Raw genomic sequence first — 24,440 nt, forward strand, 5'->3', positions numbered from 1 at the left:
GAAATAACACCTTTCCTTTCGATATAAGACGATGCGTATTGCGGATGAGGGCACCTAAACGGCTTAACATTGTTCTCGAGTGGACCGAGAGTTTATAGGTCCCATAAAGTAACCAATGACAAAACCTTTTTGTTCTTAATTAGTTCTTTCTGAAACGTCGATGGACGTTTTTGTGACATTTTTGTGATTAGAACGAGAACAAACATGATCTAATTCGGAGCATATTTTCTTGTTCAATTGACGATTTAGCAGAACTTCGATTATCCAAGCCGATGATATCTGAATTCTCCATTATCTGAATACAATGCAACTCATTGTACAAATCAAATTAAACGTAACATCATAGCTAGATAATTGTTCCATTATCCGAACACGCATGTTCCATTGATTAGTTCGGGTAATTTCGGTATCACGAAATTGACTCTCCGCGAACCAAGCGAATAAAAATCCCAGCCTGAAGTGCGTAGGGTTGATTTTATGCAGAGACAAGCACGTAACAAAAATTAAAATCGTGTTCCATCGATTTTACAATAGGCTCCGATTCAAGTCTAACAATGATTTATCTTTTAAAAATGGACCATTTATTTTTGAAAATACAAACATCTTATTCGTACATTTCAAAATAGCAGTTTTGAAACCGCTGTTAAAGAAATAGATACGTCTTTGACAATATTTAAACAACATTCGAAAATAGAGGGTTACTGAAAATCTGTTAACAATTTTCAAAGTAAATGCAATTCTGTGTGTCCTTTATGCGCAACGTCGGAACATTGTCCCCGTCCTCTTTTATCAAATAGTTATCATTTACGAGAGAACGTGGCTGGTTAATGATAATTTGAACAGCCTGTGTTGCTGTTCCTGTATAACCAACGTTTGGTCGACCAATTTCTGCGAGCATTTCATTTTCCCAGTCATTTGCCACGACTGTCGCGTTTCCAAACATAGGGACGTGTGCCGTCCATTTATTTATAACATGATGATTAGCGACAGCACTTTTACCGCCTATACAAATTACCTTTGGAAAGAATGACGCCACGCGAATGAGCGTGATTACGCGAATGAGTTACCCTCCGGGCAAGCGATTCAATCGGACAGGGAGGAGGGCACGCGTTTGAAATCTCGTAAATGTCAGCTACAAATCTCGAATCACCCCGTTCAAAATTTGCCTGAGGTATTCGAGTGAATGCACAGAAAAAATCGACTTTGTAAGTTGTGCTAGTTTTCTATCAAACTGTCGAATAAACCGTAGTCAAAAGTAGACTAGTAATCGATCGGGTGGTACAAAGCGCAAGGGGGTGGACACGAACCTAACAGATCTTCAAACTCATTTTTCTCGGACGCGAAGCCATAACCCAATTGCATCGTAAGGAAGAATGCAGAATAATGCTTTTACAATCAATTTATTAATTATATTTGAAAAGGACAATTTCATACAGTAAAAAGATATTTCAATATACAGTAATGTAATTCAGTAAAATTCTACACACTGTTATGTACGAAATTATATATATAAATAAATATAAATATAGAGTGCAACCGCGGAGGAAGTGATACATGAGAAAATAAGTCGAAAATATGGAATGAATTTTTTTCGGAAAAATCGAGTTTGAAAATTTGGTGAGCACCGCAGGCTATTGAATAGGAATCGTCTGGCGTGTCTGACCATGACCTACTAATTCTACTTCTTACAAATGCTAGGCACTTAAACTTGATGGATCTTCACAGTCGATTTTCTCAAAAACGAAGCCTCAGACCTAAAACATTGATTCCATATTTTCGACCATATTTGTTTACCATTATTTTAAGTGCAAAATATTTCATTTTTGTTTTTAATGCATACAAGTTGCGCAGCACGAAAAATATTTAATTGTTGTTTTTAATGCATACAAGTTGTGCAGCACGCAAAATATTGCATTAATTTGGAAAAAAATGATGGGACACCTTAAAGATTTGACCTAACGACTATACCATGCGCCGTGATAAAATATAAATTACAAATATGGTTAGTCGAATATAGGAAAAACAATATTTTCATCACCTATAATTATTGTACAAATATGTACAATTTTCTCTTCATTACTAATTATCTGTAATGAAATCAATTTTCGGTCACTTATAATTATTATTTTTAATTGAAATCATTTTGGTCATAAAAACAATGGCATGACTAGACTGCGGATCTTTATACAAAATGAAAGTTTTCTGTATTAATTGTAGGAAATATAAACCAAATCCTCCCTTTTTGTGAGCATTTTAATAGGGTAAAAGTTATTAAGGGTGTCTCAAAATATTGTACTTTCCTGGAGAGGTGATTCCCAAGTTCCTTTGGAGTAAATTTTTCCTTCGCGAAAATGTTCTCGGCGGCTTTGTTCAGAAGATTTTAACGAACCAATCACGGACCAATCAGAACGGGGTTGCAACGGGCGGATTCCGGCTCGGCCAATGCCAACGCTACGTTCGCTGTAGCCGCGTTCTGATTGGATCGTGTTTTTCTTTAATAACTTCTGAACAAAGCCGCGGAGAACATTTTCGCAAAGAAAAAAGTTATTTAAAATGATTTCGGGAATCGTCCCTTTCAACGAAGTACAACGTTTTTGGGACACACTGTACGTTAACATTCTTAAATTCTATTAATTTTCTTACTATTTTAACCCTTGAGCGAACTATTGGGTGCGATACAGTTTCACTCATGCTAACAATTATTTAATGTGTAACTATTATAAGTTTATAACTATATAGCCATACAACTATTTGTGGATTTACATGAAACTTTACTGTCTCACCACGTCGATAGAAATGAATATTAAATATTATAATAATATAATATTAAGTAATATTAAAAATAATTTAATTGAATCATTTCATTTGTGAGGTACACTTGAAAGGTTAAATTTCATATATTCAGTGTTATCATAAGTGGATAAAAACCACCGTATTTCTATTACTCTTTTCATTTTGGTTCTCAGTTCCCGTCTGTGGTTTTAAAAGATTCGAAAAGTTAGCTTACGGTATCTCGTTTGAAATTATCGCATTAAGTTTTCAAACGTGGTCGTCAAAATTTTAGTTTTGAAACATGGTGCAGCGGTCGGAGAGTCGAACGCAAGGGGGGATGGTAGACAAGCAAGGTTTGCGGGGCGGCCGATCACAGGGGCGAAAGGGCGGCAGTGCGCGCGCACTCTTCTCTCTCTCTCTCTCTCTCTCTCTCTCTCTTTCTCTCTCTCTCTCCTTCTCTTCCACCCTCTCTCTTTGTCTCTCGCGCGCGCACGTTCGTTGTAGGCGCGCGAGCTAATTAGCGTCTTGATTTACTTAATCCCAATTAATGCCTTTGGCTGCAACAGCTCTCGCGTTCCTGTGTGCATTAGACGGTGGAACGTGGTCGAATTCGACGGCAACATGGCTGCGTTTTCGTTGCGCAAATAATGGATTATCCACGTTGCCGCGGGTACACACCGCGCGCACGGTTAATACGCGGGACCGTCTGCTCGCCAGAAACCAACGTAATATGTCGTCGTTGCGATTTCCGCGTACACACTGTTTAATTGTCCTTAAACCGTTCCGCGCGGCTTTTCTTCTTGCCCGAATGCCGACAAGTTCTGAACGATTAACACTTTCACTTGCCTCTGTGTCACTCGCACACATCGACGTCCCGATTTTTGAATTTACAATCGAACGTTTCTTTTTATTTATCTTGTTCTTGTACGGGTCTCGTCTTTCTTCTTCCACTCTGTTTCTTTTTGCTGCAAGTTTCACCGCGATTCTTGACGCAAAATTACCGTTGGTTTCATCACGGTCGGTTTTGACGAGTTAAAAGTGAGATTGTGTTCAGTCTTAATTAATTTCGTACTTTATAATATTATAAAATGTAATGATTGATTTCATTTCTTTACATTAAATTGGTTTTTTGAATTAGTTCTTAGTGTCTCTGGTCTTTTTGCAGATTGTTTTAACATTCCGTAGCATTTTTCTGACCTTCATACATGTTATTTTTTTTTTTTATTTGCTTTGCATTAGTTACGGCATCTAAATTTGGTTGGCATTTTCAGCTTTAATTCTTTTGCCCTAAATACTGCGAGTTACCATGTATTTAGCGAGTTAGCATGTATTATGAAACAACATCTTCAAGGTAATTTTATTGGCGAGTACATTGCTGAGGGAAACACTCGGGGCCATGGTAGGGCATTTTGCTCTTTAAAAATATTTATAAAGAGCACAAGAAGTGATAACTTTTTATTTTCTCGAACTTCGGAAAGGACGCCTAAAACTTTCTAAAACTGTTTTTAGTGACGGCGATTGTTTCAGCATTTTTTTTTACTTTTATGGTTTTATATCGCATCAACCGTTAGGTTATTAGCGACATCATAATGTAAGCAAGGATAGGTTACATTATTTGACGTATCAATTTGACATCTTTAATAAATTCAAATTAGCTGCGAACTGCATATTATCCATATTATTTTTTATTGTCGTACAATATCCAATTTTCGTTACTAGTTGTACTTCTCTCTTAAACTGGACTTCTAGTTTTTCGAATGTTAACGTTTCTAGCTACCTCAACTTTTCATATTGGTCAACAAAGATCCTTTAGGTATTAAGTTAGAACAAAAGTTCGTAGCGTTTATAAATTAAACTTCAAAGATAAAATTGAAATGTTTGTACATAGGTTTATTCAATAAGATGATAAATTACCTAAAAAATGGCAAAAATTATTGAATCAATCTATGAACAAATGTCTTAATTTTAGCCTTGAATTTGAATTTAAAAATGCTACGAACTTTCGTTCCAACCGAATATTATGTTTGAGAACCTCCCATTTTCGAGATTCAAATGATTGGATACAAAGATTGACCACTTCAATTAAACGATACTACCATAAACAGAATGTGTAAGCACCGTAACATGGAAGGATGTATTTGATCGTGAGCATTCTGCCGAAAATAATAATCGACCGTAGAAATAAACTGGAACCATTCGAACGAACCGAGTAGTCGCTTCGTCATCGATACGACCGCGTCCCCTACAACTCTTCTTCGATTAAAAGACATTGTTTGCACAGCTAGATCGCATTCTGTCCGGGTTCAATCTCCCGTTCAGCTTCCCCGAGCAGCGTCGCGATGATCCCGTGTTTGTTCGACCCTTTCCCCAGTTCTCCCGCCGCCGTAAATCAAAAGTAATAAATCCTCCTAATTGACCGATTTAATTAACACTCGCATAGCCGTCAATAAAAAGTTCGGCAAACAATTGACGCTGAGAATGCACGATTTTCCGAATTTTCACATTAAACTGCCAATAGCGATGTACTTGGACATTTTAGTTCTTGCTCTCTCCAAGTAGTATAATCAAAAAGGTGAAAAATCTATTCTGCTTTGCAAATAAAGATATCACAGGTATACACAGAATGATTTTCTTTTCGTGCGGAAAGGGCCAAACACCGTTGGATAATTTGCATATTTATTTTCAAAACGGAAGAGACTTACAGCAAAACTTTCTACTGAATTTTGCATTTATTGTAACACAAATTAAGGACGTTTTATAATTAATTTTTATGTATATTAATATAGATATAGATCGTTCAGCTTCTAAACAATCTTTGCCAAAGAAATCTTCGGATTTGATGTTCTTGAAGTGACAGCGTCATTGAAACTAATTTTATTCCAGACTTTCGATGTTTAATTCATGTGTATCGAATCAATTCCTCTGTTGAATGTGTTACTCTAATCGCGGATCATCCTGTAGAATTCGACCTCGGAGGAGTTGAGTCGACAGGATTATTAAAATTGTTCAATTGAGATGCGAAATGCAAAACAATACAGTGGTGAATACATCTCCCCCTTGTTCTTCCTCTCGGACCGGCAACCCGATTACGAAATGATTCGTCTGTTGAATGAGCCAAGGGTCAGCTAATGGGTTGGACCAACTAGCTAACGTTAGTACACGTATCCCCCACAGATATCCCGTGTCTCCGCCTTAATAAAATATTCCCTTTGATTCCGAACGCGCCGGTTGTTCATTAGAATTACGAGCGGAAAGAAGCCTCGATTCATTTAACCCGACGCGGAATCGCTAATTACCGTGTTATTCCGAGTTATGTTTTACGAGACCGGCCGCTTTCTTTATCTACGGGAAAAAATATCGGTATTACAAAAACCTATTCAAAAATAGAATTCGCTTCCTACAAGAGCGCAATAGAAATTAAATTTCTTCAGAGTTTAGTGGTTATAATAAATAAAGTACTTTATTGCACATTAATTTTCTTACGTGTTCTCTGTTTCGTCTGCCGTGCCAGTGTATTCCTATGAACGCACAAAATTAGTCGTGTAATTGTTTTTATAATGACAAAAATCTACGGATTATCGAACTTTTTTTATAGTTACGATAATTGGGTGGAACCCGATGAAAATATACATAACAATTCAAGAGATTGCCGCAATGAAAAAGCAGCTCCATTTTCGAGTAATTTGAGTAAACCAAGAAATGGACGAATGCAACACACATACTGATTGAATTGAGTAACTTCTCCTCTTTATCGGAGTCAGTTCAAAGAGTAATTCAAAAATCAAGTATTTGTTTCAAACGCACTATGTACACTCCTTTCACTGTTACAATAAATAGAATTAAAATGTTGGAGTCTTCCTTTTCATACGAAAGTAGATGAAACGTAGTAAGTACGGAAACAAAAACTTAGCGAAATAAGTCACAGGGATAACCTATATACATGTATTTTTATTTTTAATTTTTTTTTTGTGAAACTTCCCCCAGCATATTTGTGACATTTTCCTGATTAAAACGAGACCAAACATGACGTAATTCGGAGCAGATTTGCCTGTTCCGTGGACGATTTGGTAGAACCTCGATTATCCGAACCAATAATATTTGAATTCTCCGTTATCCAGATACGGGTTTCATTGTACATATCAATAAAGATTTGATCTAATACTGTAGCTAGGTAACTGTTCTATTATCCGAACAATCGTGCTACACTGATTAGTTCGGATAATCGAGATTCTACTATATCGTGAATTTAAGAATTAAATATGATCGAATATAGTTCATGCCAATATGGACACTGCGACACTATTAAGTGAAAGAGTCATTGTTAGATTGAGAAAAATCAGGAGAGTCTCCAAATAGTAATAATTAGATGGCGGATTTTATGAATTTATGACAAAAATGAGTAGATGTAATTTGAAACAGTAAAAACATCAGAAGAATTAAAAAATACTGTTATATTATTTTCAACCTATTAAACATATTAAGAAGGAAAATATATTTTTATTTCACTCCAGTTTGTTGCAATTCAGGTAGAAAATTTTTATTTTGCGTACAGATCCGCTGTCTAGTAATAGTCGACTCCAATAACAAATTAACTCGTCCTCCGCAATTAAAAGGGTGGAGATTATATTTTATTGTAATCGTTACTAGAACGGATAATATTTTTAAAATAATGATCAGACAGCAGATCTTTAGGCAAAATAAAAATTTTGTACCTGAATTGCAACAAACTGGAGCGATATAGAAACTTGCTTTCTTTTTTAATATGTTTTATAGGTTGAAAATAATATAGCAGTATTTTTCAATTGTTCTAATGTCTTTACTGTTTTAAATTACACCTACTCATTTTTGTCGTAAATGCATAAAATCCGCTGTCTAATAACGATATTCGAATGATACAATTGAATATAAATGTAGAATACCCGAGGGTACCTCCAGGAGTCGTTTGTTTATTGTACCAAATATTAAAACAATTATCCCGTCAGTTGCGAAACTACTATGCTCATTATTTGGAAAAAAGTCCTTTTTCAATCAAGTGGAAATCACAATTTTTTAGTAAAATGGGTCAAATAATAAAAACCGTGTAAAATCAAAGCTACTTCATTGCAAACCTTTCAACTATAAAATTATGCACTATTGTTTTTTTTATTTCTGTAGACCACAATTATCGTCAGTGATTGTTGTCACGAACTTTTCCCATAGGACTTTTACCGAGTATCGGAAACGTTATTTCTTTTCAGTATTATCGAATCGAGTATTACTTCGTTAACTTTGTTCGAGTAACGTGTCAGCATAAATTAAATAAATCGAGTTGCACTCCGCGGGATTGCCAATTAAGGATTCAGCAAATAACTATCATTTCACGTATCATAAAACAAACAAGGGGAGGCTGAGGCACAATGCAATGTTAGGCTATTAAAAAAAAATATTTCACTTTTCCCTGCCGAAAAAATATTTTAATCATAGGATTTAGCATTCCCACCTGTCATGCCTTTTTCATTCTTCTAACCGCAGGAGTGTAGATGTGTACATATTTACGTGGAATTCGTTTATGAGAAACAACGAGAAATATGGAGTGCGATTAAATTTATCATTGTATTTACTTTTACGTCAATACGTTAGAGTGATTAAAGTATTGTAAAATACATGAAAAATATGTTATTTTTCATAAAAGTATCGTGCTTAAATTTATATTCCCGTATACAGATTCAAAGAAACTGTTACGTAATTTCCATGATCGATTTCAGTATGTTAAACAGTATCGGATTGTAATAAATTCTTGTACAAGTTTACAAAGATTTTTACACGCAATAGAGTTCAGTCGTGCTTTTTTCAAAACGCAAAAATACACATAAATATGGCTATAAATACTTTTCATGCACAAATTTTCACGAATATAAATGAACATTTCAATGGAAACATGAACAAAACCTTATTTAATGTATTTTTCAAACAAGTTGAGATATCCAAAATCGGTTTCGAGAGTTGGGCCACTAATTAAAAAATACAAAACTGTGCCATGCAGACTATTTTCCTAACATTGATAGTTCCCTAAATATTCGATTAAATATGGTTCTCAATCCAAACTTCGACGACTCCTGTTACTAATAAATGGCTGTTAAATAAAAAAATAAGTATAATATTTTTTGAAAATCTATGCCTGTTCCCTTACAAGCAAAACCCATTAGACGCCAAACCGAAATAAATGAGTAATAATTATACTGCGGATCCTTATGCATTTATGGCTTGCAAAAATTGTCAAAAAATACTAGAATATTAAATTCGCTAGAAAAAAATTTAATAGCAAAATTTAATTTAAATTACTTTGGATCTGCAAAGATTGCTACCACTGAAAGTAAGATTTTATTCGATTCTACATTCTTAAATTTTGTCTACAAAAATTGAAAATTGTCAATTGGCATCAAAGCTTTGTTTGCATCATCCGGTTGTTGTTATGTTTGCATTATAGTGTATAATATAATGATAATTTATAATTTATGATACCATGAAAAAGATTGAATGCTGCCACCAATAGATTACTGATTTCATACATTTATGACAAAAACGGATAATTAAAACACGGAAAAGATTAAAAGACTTTAAGAGTATTAGTGTATCATTTTCAAAACATTACAATTAGAGTGAAACATATAAATTTATATTTACCTCCTGTGTCTTGCAATTGATGCACAAACATTTTTATTTTGCATAAAGCTCCGGAGTCTACATATAGGTAACAAATGCGTAAAATTTTTGTTTTGTCGATGTTGAAACGTTGCCTCCGTAATTTCTCATCAAATCTTACGTTACGCATAGTTACAGTTTTTAGTACGCGGTCAAAATACATAGTGCGACAAAGAGCAACGATTTTCTGAGTAAAGGATAGTTTCGACACAATGTCCCCGATTAATCTGTCAAAATTTCTCAATGGAGAGAAGCGTGGTCAGAGTTTTATTGTGCGAGCCAGCGAATGGATTCATTTCCCGACAACTGTGGAAATTAAAACGAATAACGACCGACCGAAAGGCTGTACAGATTCCCTCCTCCATCTATCCGTGTATTATTAGCGTTTCCTATTTCCGTGTGTTCGTAAAGATTCCATAAAGCTCAGAGCTCTGCCGATAAAATTGATTAAAAACAAATATCCAGCGCGACGCGCAGAGGCGAGACCAAGAAATCAAGACTATCGACTCGATTTTTCGTTCGCGCGAATGCTAATCGCGAATGATTACACTTAAATCAATTATTAGACAGCGGATCTTCGCGCAAAGCATTTAGAATCGGTAACAAAATCGATTTTCCCGAGAACAAGGACACGCATGGACAAATTCTATTCTACATTTTCGGCTTATTTTTTTAAGGTAGAATCACAACGTTTTCGGTTGTATCACCGGTTACCGATCACCCTGTAGAAATTCGAGTCGAGAGTTTGCCTGCGGTAGAACAGAGAATTGGAGACGGAGCGAAGGGTGGAGAAAGCAGTGGGTCGTCGGAGAAAGGGTGCGCGAGAGGAGGATCTCTCTCGCGATACCTTTTGTGAAATGTGCAAGGTATATATACCCCGTTGTCGTCCGTTTCGAGCCGACTTAATTAGCACGTAGCTAATGTCTCCCGCACCGACATCCGTTTCTTCTTTCTTTTTTCGTCCCCTCTGCTACGGTTAATCGCTCGAACAAGGGACAAGGAGCGTTCTCCCGATTTGATGGCGTTTGTCCCGGAGGTCTCCGAACACCGGGACACACAACCGAAAAAATAGCTTCCGCACAAACGTCGCCAGTGTACCCTTTCCCGCGGGCATTACCGCTTGTGTAACACTTTGCGTATCCCGTCGGTTATCGGCTTGGTTTCCCGCTCTTTCTCAATTTCAAGTGAAACCTCATCTCGATCGTTGATGTCGGCAATCGTTCGACAGAAAATGACAAGGTCACAGGTCAAGGTTTACAGGCCAATCCAATTAATTACCTTTCCAGTGTTTTGACATTTTACTGGGTCGATTAATGCTTATTAACGTTCGACGCTTCGCACTCGGAGACTTTTCTCAGATCACCTAACAGCAAATCGAACGCATTTATTTATTTGTAATTTGCCATGAGATTTTAGTGATACTGATTTTGTGGAACAGAAATCTTCGATCTTGTAAGCCCATCATTGCCAGCTGGCTTTTCATGTTCTGTCGAAAGAATTTGGCTTAACCACTCGCACTACCATTTATTTTGTGGTTATAGTGATCAGAAATTCTTCAGCGTTCAGAATTAATAAAAAAAAAAAAAAAAGAAAGTTTATAAAATGCCTATGTTGTCTCCAAAAGCGGTTGACTACAACAAAATAGAATTTTATCTCGGTTTAAAGGAATTTAATAACATACGTACAGGATATCCAAAAAAAAGTATATACTGTTTAATGGTTTAACTGTTATCGGCAGTGTATTGACCAGAACGGTAATAATTTTGAACATCTACGGTAGGAGGAAAAGTTATTTTATATAGATTCTTTTGCAATTTAAATATTAATTATATGTGAATAAAAACTGAAGTTATAATCATTCAAACTGTGTATACATTTTTTGGGACACCCTGTATTTATTAGACTTTATTAGATATTGTAACATGCACATTGTGACAGAAATCATACAGCAAGGAGTTAAGGAGTTAATTGCTGGAGTGGAAAATTTGCCTGTTTCCCAAAATTAAATTTCTGAAAAGCTGCGGATCGCACAGAGATACTGATAGATAGTATCTACGTGAGATTGACCTAGTGGACCTAAGAAGACAAAACTAAATATTAACCCTTAGCTGGTACCGTTAGCTCTCCGACAATTGAGATTATTAGATTGTTGATTTTGTGTTTGCTAGGTAATTTGAAAATTTGCTGTACCTTTTTGCAAATAAAATGTAGCTTCACGTAATTAACTTAAATTGCTATTGCGTTTGGAACATATTTGTTAACGTGTCATCATACTAACAAGGGTTATTACGCACCTGTAACGCGCTGCTTTTTATGGCGTTTATACAGAAGAATATTTCACACGTATTTTTAATTACCTGCAATGATCCACATCTAGGGTGTGAAAAAGCCCTCAAAGTTGGGGGTGAAAAACCTATTTTTTATAATATCTCAGGAATTACAGAACTCTAGGACAATGATTTCTTTTTAAATTTGTATGTTTTCGATCAACGAATGAAGTCGTATAAAAAAAATCATTTTTTCTGAAATCTTTTTATCTCACTATATATGCCTTGATCGAGAATGAGAACACAAATTTAAAAAAAAATCATTATGTTACAGCCCCCCATAGTTCTCGAGATGTTAGCAAAAATACGTTTTTCACCTCCAATTTGGAGGGTTATTTTCACCCCCCCAGATATGGACAATAACAAAAAGATATAGATAAAAAAAAAAGATAGGTGTCAAATATTTTTAAACAAACTATATCTTGTCTAAATTTCATTAAAATCGGCGTGTTACACTCGGGTAAATGTCTCTTGTAAGTGTGAGTTGAGCTTGATGATCACGGATATTATTTTATTCAAAGGCGGAATCCTAGGGGGTGTGCTAAAAAATATTCATTGGTCGTGCAAGTAAGGTCCATCCTAATGTGCACTTTGCGCGATGCTGACATCGTTGGCAAAACATAGGAAAATCGTCCAACGTTTGCACATCAATAATTGAAAACGGTTGGACCGGACGATAGGGTGACTCCACCCCTTTCGGTCAATTAATCCGTCCAGTTTCGGACAAGTAGCATAAAATTAGTCTTGGTGGCAGGTCCGCGAGCGGTGCGGTGCCGGTTATATTATGGGAGGCAATTTCTCTTGCTCCGGGGATTACCTGCCAATCAGTGTCGCAAACGTTCGCGTATGGCGTTTATATGATTGCCCGGCACACGATTCTTCCTCCGGGGTCCCTTCTGTTCCTCTTGGTCATATTCGGCCAATACAATCGGCGTTTCCGCGTCAACAATAATTTTCTCCGCATGCTTCAAAAGACAGAGGAGCACCATGACAGCTCTCCGGAGATTATCGTATGAAGAGATCAACATGTGCAAAATTCTCCGCTATTCCATTCGGAGATGTAAATAAGAAATAGCAGATTCGTTGTAGATTTTTCATGCAAAAATAAATCAGCAGAACAGACAGAAATTACTTCCACGTAACTTCGTTCTCAAGAAAATTAAATTGCAAATCATGCGCTTCAAGAGGAGAGCCTTACCAATTTTAAAAAATCCGCTGTTTCGCTTTAACCATTCGCAGTGTATATGTTATATACAGAGTGTGCCAAAAATGTTGTACTTCCTTGAAAGAGCTGATTCCCAAGGTCATTTGGAGTAATTTTTTCCTTTGCAAAAATGTTCTCCGAGGCTTTGTTAAGGAGTTATTAACGATAAACACAGACCGAACAGAGAGGGGACCCGCTGCGCGTAGTTTCATAGTTTCTTTAAAAAAAAAAAGCAAAAATCACCTTATTTTTGGGATTTTAAACCCAGCATCCAGGCTCGTTACTATATTTCATTGCCAACGTATCACCTTAAATAAATGAAAGTCTATTAACGTGTTATTTGCATTGGTTATTACGAGAAGACAAGATCGATAAACACTGGATAAAAAATAAGTCCATCGTTGTCTGAGCAGTCTTTGTACTCTGCACATTCCACAGTCTAGAGATACGTGAAACTCATCATTCCATTTTCTAGACTTATGTAATACCGTCGCACGAAATATAGAGTGTCTCGCGTAAGTGCGACCCCCAGAGTATTTTTAATTTTGACGAAGTAAACAAATTTTTATGTTCAATTTCAATGGTATGAAGTAGTCAATATACCTCAAAGATTGTTCTTTTAAAGTCCTTTTTAAGTTTTTTAAGTTTTTAAGTTCAAGATCATTTGAAGGTCATGTCACAGCACATATTTGAATGTATTTTTTTACGGGCTACGCGATGCAACACGGAAATATATGTTGTTATGTAAAAAAAACATCGATGACCTTGAAAACTACGAGAAAAACATTTAAATACAACTTCTGCGGGATACTGACCACTCGATACCATTAAATGTACAAATAAAACATTTTTTTCTTTGTCAAAATTGAAGATGATCTTCTGGTGGTCGCACTTACGTGAGACATCCTGTATATTGTATGGATACGGAAAATATGATACAAGATTCGTTTAATCGATATATCGAACGAAATATGTATCGAAGGGTGTATAGATATTTCGATGCAGCTTCTAATAAATATGTTTCAGAAAAGAAAAGTACATGCATACATTCTAATGAGACAAAAATTAGTTTCAACAATTTCTCGATCGGACCGAACGAATATTAAAAAAACTAGACGCTCTCCGAATATTAAAAAGGCTTTTTAATATCGACGCGCCACTGTAACCCGTGCATATTTGAATAGTTTTTTCTAGCTCAAAACGGCTTTTTACTCGGTCGTCTACTCAGTAAATGAGGCCGCGATTCGCGATAATTGTCAGGAGAATAAACTTAAATTTTTCAGTCTGTGGGCCGGTCCAGCATCGCGGGTAAAACCATCAAAGCGATTTTACCATGTCTCTTACCTCTCTGCGCCAATGTTTGCGAGTGTGGGCGAGAGAACTTTTTAATTGGCCACCCTTAATTAGTTAACCAGCAAAGTCTCGGTAATTATTCTGTTTCTCGCTCCGTTTCCGTGCGCTAACTCTCCTCCCATCTCCACCCCTCGTATTCCGTTCTACCATCCTTTTTCAGTGTTGCGGGAATGGGTTTGGATGGGGCGTGCTCCTGTATACCGACGGGGTTCTCATATTTTCGCTCGAATTCCTTCTCCGTCATGATTAACTCCGTTCACTTGACTCGATCGCGAAGAAGATACAAAGATATTCGTGCTTTTCATACGCTCATCCGTCTCTGCTCATCAGATTTCTCAACTATCGCTTGTGTTGCCTTTTACAGTGTCCTCGACTGGTGCAAGTACCGGCTACAGTAGTATCTCCGTAACTGTCGTATCGTCGGGTCTGCCGAGCGACAGTTCTAGCAGAGGTACTACAGTGAATTCTCGATATATGTCAACAACACGGGTTTTGCCAGCGTCGTGTATCGTGCAGGAGACATGCCTGAGCCGTGTTATGTTTGCACTCCTCGGCGTCCGAGGCCTCTCGAGCTTCACGGCCCCTCGCGGAGTATACCCCGTGGTAGTGGGGATAATTCCGCGACGTTTATCCAGGCCTTGGCGACATATCTAGAGAAATCACTGCACCTTCTTTGCAGCGTGCCGAACGTAGAGGAGGATAACGATTGTAGAAGAAAGAAAGACTGAGTTTTGACGTTTCGACACTACGCCTCTCTTTCTTTTCCGTTCGTCGTCCTCTTTCACACCCGAAACTTTAATCGCTTATTGCCCGAGTAATTATGATCGTAACTATATCGTGTTTGGTGTCATTTTAATTAGAAAACCGAGATGAATACAATGGTAAAAGCTTCATGACCAAAAAAAAAATAAGAAATCAGAAAACTTGCAATAGTGCGAATCTCGCCGATACTCTCGACCCTTCGCTAGCTCGGTCGTCGAAAAATTTTTCTGAAAAATGTTTTCCGGAAAAGTGGTCTGACACGAGGTCAATTACTCGTACCTTTTACCTTAAATTAGGTCGTAGACAACACGAGTCGAACATTCTGGTAAAACATAACGATACAATAGGTATATATCTTCTTTCAACTATCTCGTGTAATAATAATACGAACTGTCGGGTATTTCATGAGATACCAGGGTGCCCGGGTAATTTTTGTTTGCTCGAGTATGCCACACAAGTAACAGCTCTATCGTTGACTAACGAGACGTATGTCCGTTTTTGTTGCAGAAGGTAGCAGACAGATCGGACCCCACGCCTGCACGGTCTGTCAAAATGTGGTCGAGAGTAGCGCGCAAAGCCGAGCTTTGCCAAGAAGTCAGGCGGGCCAGTACGGGCTGCGAGAGGATCAGGTGGCGCCCGGTGCCCGTGTCTGCAACACCTGTAGGTGCAAAGCGGTCAGGGGACGCTACACCTCGTGTCCTCTGCCAGGTTGCCCGAACGTGAACAACGCCAGTTCGAAGACCAGAGTGAAACGGCTGAGAGCGCTGCCCGCCAAGTGGCTCGATCTACCTGCCGAGATTCGTGACCCGATTGTCCAGGAGTTCCGTGAGTGTCCCGACGTTTCTGCAGTAAAGTCCCACAATCTTTCCCGTAAAGCGACCGATTCAATGTTTCTCTTCTCGCAGAAATACCCAGCAACGCGACCAAGTGCTGTTCAGCCTGCTTCAACCGCATATCGAGACGTCTAGCACCCCATCTAACCGGCAGCGCCGAGGTCACTGAGAACACAGCCGATTCCATGGCTCGGCAATGGACGGACGAGGAACTCGAGCAGCTCAGGAGAGCGCTCAGAGAACACGGCACCAACTGGTTGAAGGTTGCCGAGCAAATACCCGGAAAGACGAACCATCAATGCAAGAACTACTACTTTGCGTACCGAAAGAAACTGAGCTTGGACCAAATGGTCGCCGAGTATTATCAGTCGTTGGGCGAAGAGAGGAGACCTTGTCTAACCGACGAAGAAGAGAGCGGTAGCAGTACGAGCAGCTGCGACGAGCTAGCGGTTCGTGTTCACTGATTTTTCTAGTTATACTCGAGTTGTCAAGTTTTTCAAGCACAAAGCGTTTTGAAGCAGGGTACTTCAAGGTAAGACCAACTCTTACCTTAGTTACCATAGTGTGCTATAAACGCCTGTAAAAGGTGTACCAACTGAAGCGTTACAAGCTGTTTTCTCAGAATCTAATGAAGATGTCAACTTCATGGGTTTTTTAAGTAAATGATTAAGGAGGGATAATATTTTAGTATTGTATTAAATCTTTTGGGATACGTTTTGGGAGGGAAGGGAAGGCAAACATTTTTTTAAATGGAAAGAAGTATTGATTTTTTGTTATTGTTTCTCTTATTAAACTGAATAGCATTTACTTGAACCATCTCTTTTTTCATTGTGCATTCTATTATTGTATTCTTTAACACAGAACACACATGTTTAATGAACAATCATAAAAAAGTAGTACTATTTGACTTACCTTCTGTTCCTCAACTTGTGTTCAAAATTACGTGCCGTTTCATATTACCTACGTTCACCCTATATACGATTAGATGTAATTTATCGCCCTCGGTAATGCGTTGTGTCGCAGAGACGGTTATAGGGAAAATGTTGAAACGATTACCCGGCTATTTTCCATACGTACTATGAAATTTTGCAACTTGTGAATCACTAAGAAATGCGATTGGACTGATTGCTCAACCTAATAGAAGTTATCATTTAATGTTCAGTTCATAATATTAAATGAGTTCGAAATTCACGACTAGATGAGTTTCTAAGTTGTAACTCTGATTTGTAGGTTCATGACTCGAGCGATACGGCCAGCGCGGGTAGTCCAGCGAATAATATGTCGAGCGGAACGCCAGGAACACCGGGTTCTTCTACGACTTTGCCTATGTCTTTCTCGCGATCGACAGATCAGAAGCTTGGCGACAAGCTGGCGGACATTGCTGTGGTATCTTTAGTGCCACCGGTGAGCATAGGTTCGTCGCAACAGTCTTCCACCAGCGGAGGTAGCAACGCTGCTTCGGCTGGCACTAGAGAAGACTACGATAGCTCGGCCACGGTAAGACCAGCTTTACCTTTCGCCTCTCAGACTGAGGAGACGGATGCGAAAAGGCCTTGCATTATTTTGAACATTATTTGAACCCATTGGGGTGGTTCGTTTCCTTTTCAAAATGTAAAATAAGACGAAAGTTTGTATCTGAATAGGGCCGTCTGATAGAGGTTCGCTGATTGTTTCAGGAGACGGCGGACGAGGGTCAGGGAGGTGCCGATTTAGACAATAGCAGCGTCGTTGTGACATTGACTACCGCTAACAACACGACGCCGCTTCAACAACAACATCAACAGCCGCACCAGCAGATGCCACCGGCTTCGCATTCGCCTCCATCGACCACTAGCAACTCGAACCCACTCACCGTTAAAGATCTTATGCTTGGCGTTATCGAGATGCAGCTGAAACGCAACCCCAACAGCCCAGCCGGCACCGGTGGTTCCTCGGTGCCGGTCAATTCCGGAACGCCAACGATATCCAGCATACTGAAAACGGATCATCGGAACGACATTACTTTCGTCAGGGAATACAAGCCGTCAAGTTCCATGGCGAACACGACCATGTCTAGGGACTCGAATTTGGCAACTCTGTCGGTGGTGTCGGGTCCCCATCACGGACATCGTTCTGCACCTAGTCCTCAACAACTTAGTAAGTCGAATGAAAAATAAACACGTTTATCACGTTCACTGCCTTGCCAATTTTGCGTATTTCGGCTTGGAAGACACAATCGAATTTTCGTAATTTAAGAATCTGATGGTAACATAATAGATATCATGATTAACCCCGTGCCTTACAATATCGGATTAGACTCGTGATGAAGATCCTAAACAAAGTCTATTTTGTTCTAGTCGATATGTAGCTTTTGGAGAAAACATAGGCGTACAATAAATATAAACTTTCTTTTTTCTATGAAATTCTGAACGATGAAGAATTTCCAATCACTGTAATCACAAAATAAATGGTAGTGCATTTTTTAGTCACAGGTTAAGAAAGTAGAGTATAGTCAGGGTAAATGGTCGTGATAATTATAGAATTAAGTATTATGAATTTAAAAAGTACTCTCTGTTGTTATATTCTTAAATAATGAAAATACAATTGTGGCACCCAGGACATAAAAAACAAAGTTAGCATAGTAATCGACGTGTTAAGCAGATTATTCGTGTCTTATCTGAGAGAATGAACTTATCCGAAAACTATTTCAGGCCAAATGCAAGCAACAATCACCCCCTGTCCTCCAGCGGCATCAAGCAGTCAGTCCTCGTCCTCGGATCTGATTCCAAAGGAAGGGCTGATCGTGATGCAAGTTCAACAAGCGCTTCGAGAGACAGAAGGCACCCTCGACTTGAGTATTAAGAAACCAAGGCAACAACAAGATTATAATCATTCCTTGCAACCGCTTCATAAGCCACCGACGGTTGCCCTTTATCGGCCAGAACCACCTCCGGGTGCTTACTACCATCCTCACGCTCATCCGGAGCAAAGTCGTGGCGCGAAGAGTCCATTGGTTTACGCTTCTTCGCCGCGGCCTCAGGCACCTCTCACGCCGAAAATGAACAAGGTCACCGTGCCACCGCCACATCCAAAATTGTCTCCTAAATTGAGCACTATAGGCACACCTGGGCACAAGAGTGGCTCCATCACGCATGGTACACCGGTTTCCAGCGCCCGTTACGACGGTCTTCTCAGACAAATGACGCCCCCAGGAAATCCTGGCAGCGCTGCTGGCACATCGAGCGTTGCCAGTGGCGCGAGCGCAGTGAATGCTCCCAGTAATCAAGGACCTAAAGAGACGGGTTCGATAACTCAAGGCACACCGGTTCATCCGTTTGCGGTGGACAAGCGAGCGCCTATGTACGACTATCATAGAACTATCCGACATTCGCCCGTAACGACAGGCAACATTCCTGGCCAGAGTCAAACAGGAAATGCAACGGTGGTAGTGACGCATAGCAATCAATACAACTCTTATTCCGCGCGACCGCCCAGCTATACGATGGAACAACAGTTATCCTCGCGACAGATTATCATGAACGACTATATAACCAGCCAACAAATGCACGCGCGTAGTCGGAGCAGTGCCACGTCGGAAGGAGGAAACAAGAACGAGCCACCGTCGACGTTGTATTATACAAGCACACCTCCCCCGCAGTCGCATACACAGCCGCGGCAAGGAGTGATCCAGAGGCATAATCCTCAGAAACAGATGCATTATCCACCTCCGCCACCGGGACTGGAAGCTTTTTCCAGTTTAGTGGACGTCGCCGTGCAACAACCCAGTCTTCCAGTTCCCCATCCACACAGCCATCCCGCCTCTGTCAGCAGCAGTCACGAGGGTCTTGGGAAAACCATGGCGGACAGGCTGCTGGCCGACCGATATGGAGATAAACATCGCTTGGCTATGCACCAAGCGGATCACAGAATGGCGGTGGCCCACCATCACCAACGAGATAGAGAAAGAGAACGCGATTTGGTTCATCTGCGCGAAAAGGAAGAGTACAGGTTGCAACGAGAAAAAGAAATTCAGCAGCAGGAACACAGACTGGCTCAGCAGAGAGAAAAGGACGCGCAGCACGCCGAGCACAGGCTGTCGATGCAGCAAAGAGAAAAGGATATACAGCACACCGATCACCGACTTGCCGTCCATCAGCAAAGAGAGAAGGAAATCCACCAACAAATGGCTGCAGCCGCTGCTCAGCGAGAAAAGGAACATCAGGAGCATCGATTGGCCGTACAACAACAGAGGGAAAGAGATATGCATCTGCAGCAGCAGCAACAACAACAACAACAGCTTCAGCAGCATATACAACAGCAGCAGAGAATGGAGGCTGAAAGGAGGCATATAGCTCAAATGTATAGAGACCAGCAACAACAACAGCTCGATAGGGACGCCAGCAGGCTAATGAGCAGTGGATTCACCCAATCCTCGAGGCTCCAACCACCACAACAATCGCAACAGCAACAGCAGCAACAACAGCAGCAGCAATCGTCGTCTCGGCAGAGTCAATCCTCGAGCCAGCAGCAGAACGAATCAGCGTCTACTTTAACAGCCGCCAGTCTAATAGATGCTATCATAACTCACCAAATTAATCAGAGTGTGGATAACACTAGCGGGAATTCGCAACCACAACGACCAGGCGATCGTCTTTTCCAGGTATGTAGTAACTCCTCTTGCGATTCGTCGTACACTTTTGTCCGTCTGTATGTTGGGCATGCAAACCGGATGTGTTTTCTACGATAGAAAACTTTTCAGGGATTCCATCGAGAAGCTCCGGCAGAACCTAATGGGATGGCCCATAGTCCTGCGGGTGAAGGTAACGGTGGCAACAGCGGACCGGGTAACGCCAGCGGCAACGGAAGTGGAAACAAGCCGATTACTCTTGGCGAACACGTGGATCACATTGTCTCAAAGGATTACGGTCCACCACATCCCTCCTATAGATCGTACAGCGGGTGAGTATTCTGGAAAATATAATTGAAACGATTCATTGAACACGAGAAGTTGTTCCTAATGGAATAATCAAATTGGCAATCAGGTACCAAATCTCAGAAGACCAATGGAAAAGGCGAAAAGCCAACGAGTCTGATTCCGTTAAAGCTGGAGACGAGCGTCAGATAATTCGCGTGACTCAGCAACAATCGCAACAGCAGCAGCAGCAACAACAACAGCAGCAGCAACAGCAGCAGCAGCAGCAACATCAGCAAGCAGCGTCCTTGGTAGGAAAGCAACAATTCCACTCGGTCGAGCCCGTCTCGCCCCCGGAAGCAGGTACCAATCATTACGGGCGACGTTTATATGAAACAACCACTGCCACATCGACATCCGGAACCCCTTCCAACAAGCCTCATCTTTCGCCGCTGGATTACGTGAAGAACAAGATCGTCGAGGTAATGCGTACATCCGAAGACGATAAAGGAGGTAACGCAGGCGACAGGAACGGAGGGAACGTTGCCAGCGGAGAGAAGGACGAGAAGATAGGAGGGAACATCGAGAGTCCTTCTGGCGCAGACATGATGGTCGACGGGACACCAAATCAGACACCGCAACCACCCGCGCCAGCTCCTACGACCACCTTCTATCCATTCAGTGCGTTAGGAGTGCACACTGGCCCGCCGCCAGCGCCACCACCCCCGACTTCCGGTTCCGCTTCCGTGACTAAGTCCGAACAAATGCAAGCCGAGCCGGCGCCGTTGCTTTCCGCTCAGTACGAACCACTTTCTGACGAGGATTGATAGTCTAATAATTTAGCCACGTACAGATCGACACGCTGTGACAAGTTTCTTAGGGTATTTATGCACTTTGTTTATCTCGACGAGAGTCTCACGCAGGCGTCGATAAACGATTGAACATTTCAAGATTAGCAATGTTTGTCGGGGCGTTAGCCGTCGCGTTCTTACTGATCGTCAGGTTTTGATCGCATTGAGGAAATTCAGTTTTTCTTTTCTTTTCATATTCCGTTCATATTTCTTTCCCTTTGTTTTTTTTTCTCCCTTCTGTAACCTCCCGTCCCCACGATTCCTCTGTATCCCCCCTTTTTACGACATCTTCAATCATAGATCCGCAAATGGAGATTATATAACACGATGATTTGTTGTACGTAAAGTTTATTATTTTATAAATTTCGTATTCCCATTATACTTTTAGCCAGAAATCGCCGTCCTCGCTCCCCCCGCGCAGTACGCAAAACGATCGAAACACGTTTTACGAGAGCATTGTTTTAATGAACCGCACGCATAGGCGCGAAATGGTCTTCGTTCGAACGTAACCGTAGCGTAATTTTAAACGATAATTAATATTTTTTACGCATTGCATATCGTCACATTGACACATAATAAAAGGAACATGTAACTACCGTCACTGGCTACATCGAACGCTGTTATCCCTATCTCTGTCGCTACCTCGTTTGAAGGAAGAAGCGCGTTCCAAGCACATCCAGAATGCGTGAGTGTGCGCCGAGATGCAAAGAATTTTATTTTTCTTTATTTTTAGAAACGATATCGGAACCCATTGCCGCGAACACTTGATAATGAAATTAGTTAAATGTTCTGTACGAATTTTCACGTATCGTTATGTGTATATGTGTGTGCGCGCGCGTGTGTGTATGTTGTGTGTGTGTGTTTTTTTTAATACATTCAGAATTAAGAAAGAAGATAAAACGATACAGCGAAGTCGGTCAAGAAGATAATACTTTTCTCACGATTTCCCCTTTCCGATGCGTTGAATACCCTCAATGCGTTGACAGCCTTCGAGAGATCACATATTGGTTTCACGTTCATAGAAATTCTTTCGATCAACGCCAAGGTTGCGTCTCAGATGACCCACATTCACGATATAGACGTCGGCCCGTGGAACGTCCAGGCTAGCCCAAATTTCACAAATGGAGACGCTTCTTTTTGTACATAAATGAATAATATGTAATCGTTAAAGAATGATGAAACTTTAAAGGCATACGTGTTTTTATTTTGGAATGAGTCTGTGATGTGTCTGGAATTAAGTAGCCTGAACCGTAGCATCAGTGCGAAGAAGAAGAGAATGTGTAAGTTTCGTTGAGAAGCAGTCTTCTTCTCGTTTTCATCGCGAGAAGACGCGTGCGCGCGCGCAAGCGAGTAACGCGTTCGCGTTCGAAGCGCACGCTCCGCGCTTGAACGCAGGACAGTGGAATGCACCGTTCTGACGAGATCGCTTTCAAATTGTTCTCTCTCCTTGGTGAAGTGGGTTTTAAGTGAAAAAATGAAAAAAAGTGTAATTCTAAGTGTTGTACATAGTACACAATATTAATTTTTAAGTTGAGCTAGTAGGTATATGATGGCTAGTTTATCGTATGCTATTGTAAGAATCTAGATTATAGCGTAAGTGATGTAGCTAGCATTTAGGGGATAGACGCCATGAACTGACTATGGGAATACTTCCCGAACTACGTTCTCTTATCGATGGAGATAATGCGGGCGATCGAGGGACGATGTGTCAATGTCGTCCTCTGGGCGAACAGATACGATTTTATTTGATTAAAACAACAACAACAACAAAAAAGAAAACAAACGTAACTTTCTGAAACCCGAATGTACGCTCTGACTATCATGAATAAGTTAATCACACTCACACATGTACACGCGCGAGAACATCGTTAACGTTACTACACGCGACACACAGGCATAAACAACACACAATACAGACACACGGAAAACACGCATCGGAGGAGAACACATACGTGTACAAGTAAAGAATTTTTTATATAGCCTAATTTTATATTTGTATGCAAACGTAAGTTTGAACCGTGCGGTCTTGCTCCTTTGTTTAGTCACTCGGATACACCCGACAACCAACCAACACGTGCTTTTTATCGCAACATCTCTGCACCCGAAATCGTAAGTTGCTTTTATCAAAACGTTACTATCGATAAAACACACACACACACACACACACACACACACACACAAACACGTAAATACACGCGTATCTCTGTGTGCTCCCTCTTCGTACGTATGTATAAACGTGACATGTACATGCTGACATACAGAGAGATGCAAATTATTCGACTCCGTTTCATATGAAAAATGTAATTATATATAATGCTTAAAAATGTACGAAATAAGAACTTTCTCTGTAGAAAACGAATTTTTATTTAAAATATCTGTACGCTGCTACAACACCGTTGACTGTGTCCATATATATTTACGTTATACTGTTTTTGATGTTGAATCGACAAGTTAATATAATTCGCCACAATTTTCGTGAAAATTTCGAGGTAATTTCATGTGCAAATTATTGTCCACTAAATCAAAATACAATGAATACTATACGAAATTCTAATTAATTCACCAAATCAACAGTTACCTACCGTGAAAACAGAATAATATGAGCATACATGTTCAGATGTTGCGTATAAATGATGATTAGCTAACATTGAAAATAGCTATTTCGTAACGAAAGAGAAAAAAGGAGAATCGAACTTTATTTCACATTTTCTTGTCATTAGTTTTAAACTGTAAGCTAATGAAACGTTCAAACTGTGAACCATCTCG

General features: G+C 40.0%; 1 protein-coding gene across 7 annotated transcripts in view; it reads left to right on the top strand.

The window, feature by feature from the left end:
- The window catches only part of Smr (nuclear receptor corepressor smrter), a 74,026-nt gene extending 49,804 nt beyond the window's left edge, over positions 1-24,222 (top strand). For 6 of the 7 annotated variants that reach the window (XM_076805033.1, XM_076805039.1, XM_076805042.1 and 3 more), the window contains 7 exons: positions 15,607-15,924; positions 16,005-16,381; positions 17,163-17,429; positions 17,609-18,068; positions 18,623-20,571; positions 20,671-20,870; positions 20,954-24,222. In XM_076805033.1, the coding sequence (XP_076661148.1) occupies positions 15,607-15,924; positions 16,005-16,381; positions 17,163-17,429; positions 17,609-18,068; positions 18,623-20,571; positions 20,671-20,870; positions 20,954-21,650 (4,268 nt within the window). In that variant the 3' untranslated portion in view covers positions 21,651-24,222. The remainder of the gene's footprint in view (positions 1-15,606; positions 15,925-16,004; positions 16,382-17,162; positions 17,430-17,608; positions 18,069-18,622; positions 20,572-20,670; positions 20,871-20,953) is intronic. The other variant, XM_076805044.1, reaches the window with a different exon arrangement.
- The last annotated feature ends 218 nt before the right edge of the window (positions 24,223-24,440 follow it).

Source organism: Halictus rubicundus, chromosome 2, assembly GCF_050948215.1.
Source record: "Halictus rubicundus isolate RS-2024b chromosome 2, iyHalRubi1_principal, whole genome shotgun sequence".
NCBI lineage: Eukaryota > Metazoa > Arthropoda > Insecta > Hymenoptera > Halictidae > Halictus > Halictus rubicundus.